General features: G+C 33.1%; 1 protein-coding gene across 1 annotated transcript; it reads left to right on the top strand.

Annotated features, from left to right (window-relative positions):
- The first annotated feature begins 1,578 nt into the window (after positions 1-1,578).
- LOC120214571 lies at positions 1,579-3,774 on the top strand. The gene is made up of 3 exons (XM_039212438.1): positions 1,579-2,301; positions 2,464-2,649; positions 3,748-3,774. The coding sequence occupies exons 1-3, from the start codon at positions 1,579-1,581 to the stop codon at positions 3,772-3,774; spliced, it is 936 nt and encodes a 311-aa protein (XP_039068369.1).
- The last annotated feature ends 2,182 nt before the right edge of the window (positions 3,775-5,956 follow it).

Raw genomic sequence — 5,956 nt, 5'->3', positions numbered from 1 at the left:
CGCTGCAGGGGGCGCCTTACTGCAAAGGGTGTTAGATCGGGAAAAATAGTCTGAAGGGTGCCTGATAGGGAAAAATAAATGGAAAATATGATATATCGGGAAAAACGTCGAAAATAAAAAAAAATATTTTTCATATACTAAAAAATATATAATTTTTCATATCAATCGGAGCAAATTATATGGAACTCGTTATTTTTTTAATTTTAATTATTTATTATATTTTATAAAATTCATCAATCTTTCGTAATAAGTTTCATATACATTATAATATTAATTTAGATCTTAAATTAATTCTCAACATTTATATTTTTCAAATTTTCTTTTACTTGCATTATTTAGTCAAAGAAGTCTACTGAAGTTGTTTAAGAAATGTCTGAAAATTTTTCGATCAAATAGGTGTACTGTGTACATCCCACTTCTCCAAACAATAATCTCTATGCCACCGAATGAAAATAACATAAATTTGATGAAATTAGCACAGCGACAAAATCTGTTTGCTCCAATAAAAACTGTCTAAAATATGTTTTTTTTTCCTTCACTTTTAATTAAAAAGTTGTAAACTTATTGAATGCATAGTAACTAAATTTACTTGGAACGCGACATATATTTTGTGTTACTGCCTCTAAATAATATCTCATCAAAATCATAAGTTTAGATAAAAATAAAATAAAATAAGTCGGAATTTTTAAATCTGGACTGGAATTTTATAATGATTTTAAATGTTGTATCATATCTAAGATCATAATGACTATTTGTAAATAAATTTATGTTGGTTGTCATCCGTCGACATTTTTTGTTGACTTTTTATTTTTTATATCGCATCTTTGTTGTTCTCTTTTTCTAATTTTTAATAACTTTGCTTTTATAACAGTTTTCAACTTTTTTTATGGTGTGTTTTCGTTCGTTTTAACGTTGTTTTCGTTTATTTTTTTAGAAGTTGATTTGATATCATCACGACTGATCAAGATGAAGCTTACATGTTATTATGTTGGTCTTCGTTGCTTCGGACCCTCGAATTGGATTTGGATAGCAATTTTCGTTCGTTAATAGTTTTTCACGTCGTTTACTTTAATTTGTGGTTTGTCGGTGATCTTTTAATAGTTTGATTGTCTTTTGTGGTTCATTTACCAATGCGAACAAATATATGTGTATCTATCTTTGTTCAAGTCTTTTAGTTAGGTTTCTAACCTTTTACTTACGTTGTCCTTATGTGATTTTATGTGACGGTTTTTGTGTCAATGATTATAGAAAATGTATTAATTATATGTTTAATTTACTATTATACTTGTAAACTTTCAATGTAATTCGAGATATTTTTTAATAAAATTTGAGAATTATATAAAAAAACTAGTAATTTTAGATTAAAGAACTAAGATAAATCAGTATTTACTTTTTATACATGTAAAGTAGAAAATCATAGAGCAGTATTAATGGGGCGGACGAGAGATGGTAATATTCATTTAATTGCCATTCCCAACTGTTTATATATATCCCACCCACTCACCGAAACTAAGCAAACGCAGCAGTAGACTTGTATTACTATATACCAATACCGCTGCTGCTATAATTAATTACTACATGTCCACCCATCTCAACTCCCAAATCCTGCATCCCAATCGCCGAGCCGTTGGCGGCACCGAGCTCAATTGGTGTCGTGCGGTGGTCAGCGGCACCGGAATCGCCGTCTTGGCGATCCTTTCATCAGTTAATCCCGACATGCATATGTCACGTCTCAGAAACGCCATCAACAAACTTCAGAATTCGCATCCAATTCTCAGGTCTCGTCTCCATCACGATCCTAACACTAACACCTACTCATTCGTCACACTCACAACTCCTTCCCCTTCCATTCAAATCAAGCACTTCAACCATTCCACCACTTCTCAGATCCTCCAAGGCGACCAAAACATCTCGCCCCTCCATTTGATTCTCGAACTCGAGCTTAACCATAACGCATGGACTAGTAGTACTACTTCATTCAGCACCAAAACCGACGTCGTTTTCGCCAGCTCTTACGCTTTGCCTAGTGCAGCGAGGTGGGCGTTGACGTTAATGGGAGTTGAAGATGAGAATGAGAAGGAAATAACTATGAACAAAGGAGAGATCAGTTTGGCCAGTGAATATCTTCTTCCTAAAGGGATGGCTAAGAAAACACTTTGGGCGCGTGGAGTCGACATGCTAAGCTACTCTGTTAATTTTTTAAGTCTTACCAACTTGAAGTTCAAAGATGCAAAATCTCCTAGATCTACTCAAGTTGTGAGGTTGCTCATCAACCCTGATAACACTGACAAGATCTTGAGAGTAAGTAATCGATTCAAGCTTGTAATCATAATACTAAATTGCAAAATTGCAGATAGATCAAGGATGTTACGGATATTATAATATGATTTATTTCTTAAAAATAACTGCATTTTTATGTTGCGGATGCGATTACGATGTTACTGTGATCTTGTAACTTTTCAGGGTTGCAAAACAATGGGGATTAAGCTGTGTGGAGCGTTAGGTGCTGCCGGACTGATGACCGCGCACAGTTCTAAATGCCGTTCCTATCATCAGAAGAAGAAATATGGTGTTGTCACCCTCACTGATTGCCGGTCGATTCTTGAACCTCCTATATCCTTGAACCTCCTATATCCGATCACCGTTTCGGTAAGCTCATTAAATTTGATTTTGCATAAACTCCAATAAATTCTATTTTAGGCCTCCAACTTGTGAAAATCAAGGTTTTCATCATAGACTATGACCATACTAGGTCATCGATAGGATCTTTTCCCCCCTTAAGAAATATCTCTTTCATTAATGAATGTGGTCCTGAAATGCTTAAATATGTCAATCTTAATTTATATCTGCCCCACCAACTACAATCTCTTTTTCCTTAATTCTTTGATAGAAATCAAAGACGAATGTCGATTCTTGAACCTCCTATATCCTTGAACCTCCTATATCCGATCACCGTTTCGGTAAGCCATTAAATTTGATTTGCATAAACTCCAATAAATTCTATTTTAGGCCTCCAACTTGTGAAAATCAAGGTTTTCATCATAGACTATGACCATACTAGGTCATCGATAGGATCTTTTCCCCCCTTAAGAAATATCTCTTTCATTAATGAATGTGGTCCTGAAATGCTTAAATATGTCAATCTTAATTTATATCTGCCCCACCAACTACAATCTCTTTTTCCTTAATTCTTTGATAGAAATCAAAGACGAATATTTTATAGAGCCGAATTAAATAGAAAAATTTTGAGTTAATCTAGTTTATTGAGTCTTATTTTAAAATTCAAATTTAATTTGAATTTTTTTTAGTTGAGTTGAGTCTATGAAATTCGATTTAAATTTAGATGTTCGAGTTTTTGTTTAAATTTAATTGTAAATATTAATAATATTATGTTACTAATTGATTCTAGTTTAAATAATTTTCTATAACCATATACGATATATACATGTGTGTATATATATATATATATATAATATTTCATATGTTTTTTCATATATGATATGCATATATTACATATAGTTGAGAGATTCGACTTAAACTTAAAAATAAATATACTAATTACAAAAAAATTTGAGTTATTCGAGTCCTATTTTATAATTCAAACTTTGTTTAAAAATTTTCAAGTCAAATCAAATTTATAAAATTATGAGTCGAATCAAATCAAATTGATTGTTTTAATGTCAAATAAAAAATTAATTTTTCAAATGGAGTTGAGATTTGATTACTTAAACCATTACACAAATGCAGGTTGTTTTCAAAAGACCCAACACTTAACCAAAGTTGCGTGCCAAATAACGAAAATCGTTTTAGTTGACACGATTCTTTAATTGTTTTTAGGGTTTTACCACTCAGCTATTCTCAACATGCACACCATTAAAGGAGGTGAGAAGCTTTGGGAGCTAGCGAAGAAAATGTACACATCGTTTACAAGCTACAAGAGCTGCAACAGGCACTTGTCAGACATGGCAGACCTTAATTTCTTGATGTGCAGGGCCATGGAAAACCCTGGCTTGACTCCGTCATCGTCGTTGAGAACTTGTTTTATATCGGTGTTTGAGGACACCGTGGTTGACTTGTCGAACGACCAGCGAAACCAAGTCGGGGTAGAGGACTACATGGGGTGCGCTTCGGCTCATGGCATCGCGCCATCCATTGCTGTCTTTGACACCGTACGCGATGGCGGACTCGATTGCATTTGCGTATACCCATCGCCGTTGCATTCGAGGGAACAAATGATGGAACTGGTTGATAATATGAAGTGCATACTAGTGGATGCAGGGAACAATATTGTTGATGATGAAAGGGAGATTAATTGAGTGAGTATAGGGTTATAAATGTTGTGGCCCAGTGGTCTTTAAAACCGAGAGATACCTCTAGGAAATATGCAGTTTGGTTTATAATGGTAACAATTGTCGTCAGCGTTATTAAATTAAAAACTCTTATTATTTTTTTTAAAGAAATAACTCCATATCAGATTAGTTAGAAAAATAATTTTAAATTATCCAAGTAGGATTATCTCGCGTCCTATAAAACGTATTTAATGAAAATCGCATTTTGTAGGGTGCGAGACGCATTAACTTTTTTAGATAATTTCATTTAATATTGGATAAAAATAATAATAAATGCATGAAATTCGTTTCTCATCAAACGCGATTCTAACATCGTTTTTTGAAGAACGCGGGATATCTTACATTGATAGTTTAGGAGTAATTTTTCTAACTAATCTGACGTTAGGATTATTTCTTTTAAAAAAATAATTAAAGGGGATTTTTAATATAATAAAGCCATTGTCTCCCGCTTATTGTGTTCCACAAACCCAAGTTTGTTCTTTCCTTCCTTTTTCCCTTAAAAAGGAAAATCATTTATAAGTATTAACTAGAGGTGACAAATGAGTTATTCAGATTTGGTTTGAGTCGGATTATTTTGGGTTGAGTAATTTTATGTCTAGATTAAATTCGGTTTAATTTTATTCGGATCGAATCTGGTTCGAATCTTGTTCGAATCTGGTTCGAATCTAGTTCGGGTGTACGGTGAATCAAATTGGGTCGGGTATCGGGCCGGGTTAATTTTTGGGTAGGGTGATTATTGGATCAGTTGTTTTCCGGTTCATATCAATATCAGATCGATTGATTTTTTGATCGAGTTAATATCGGGTCGGGTCAATACCACATCGATTGATTTTTGGTAGGATTAATATTGGACCAGTTAAATTTCAGGTCAGGCTAATATTGGATCGGTTGATTTTCGGTTTATGTCAACCTTTAGATCAGGTCAATTCGGGTTGAATTGGTTATGAGCCTAATCAAAATCAAGTATACATAAAATAATCAATATATACTTGTAAAAATATTTCTTCTTATTTGTTAATTTTATCATTTAGGTTTAATTTCAATTCTCAATCATTCAATATTTTGAATTGAACCATCATTTAGAGATGATAAATCGATAATTTGACACAAATACGATCCTATAATACAAATCAGTATTTTTCTTTTCAAAATCTTCTATTTTGATTTGCAATTCTTTAACTTTACTTTCAAGATCAATGTTGGTCTTGGATATGAGATTATTTTCATTTTTCAATTTTGAAATATCATTTTTTGTATTTTAAAAATAATTTTTCATAATCCGAAGCTAACCCATTATATTCCTCTAATAGCTCATCAAAAGAATAATCTTCAAAATTAAATGAGCTAAAGGTTACCTGAGAATCCTCCCCAAAAGCCATGAAGCACAAGTTTGCTACTTCTTGTTCCTCTTCATCAGAAGCTTCATCATCGCTCAATGTAGCCACGTGTGCCTTATGTTTCTTATTGGATTGACCGTTTTTCTTTAATTGTGGGCAATCATATTTGACATGCCCCGACTTTTTGCATTCGTAGCAAATGATCGGGTCTTTCTCCTTTGGTTTATTTTTGAAGCCTTCACTACGTTTAAATTTTTTTCCTTGGTTGGG

Source organism: Hibiscus syriacus, unplaced genomic scaffold, assembly GCF_006381635.1.
Source record: "Hibiscus syriacus cultivar Baekdansim isolate YM2019G1 unplaced genomic scaffold, ASM638163v2 tig00110065_pilon, whole genome shotgun sequence".
Lineage (NCBI taxonomy): Eukaryota > Viridiplantae > Streptophyta > Magnoliopsida > Malvales > Malvaceae > Hibiscus > Hibiscus syriacus.
The sequence above is the reverse complement of the archived record's forward strand: the minus strand, read 5'-3'. Positions and strand labels throughout refer to the sequence as shown.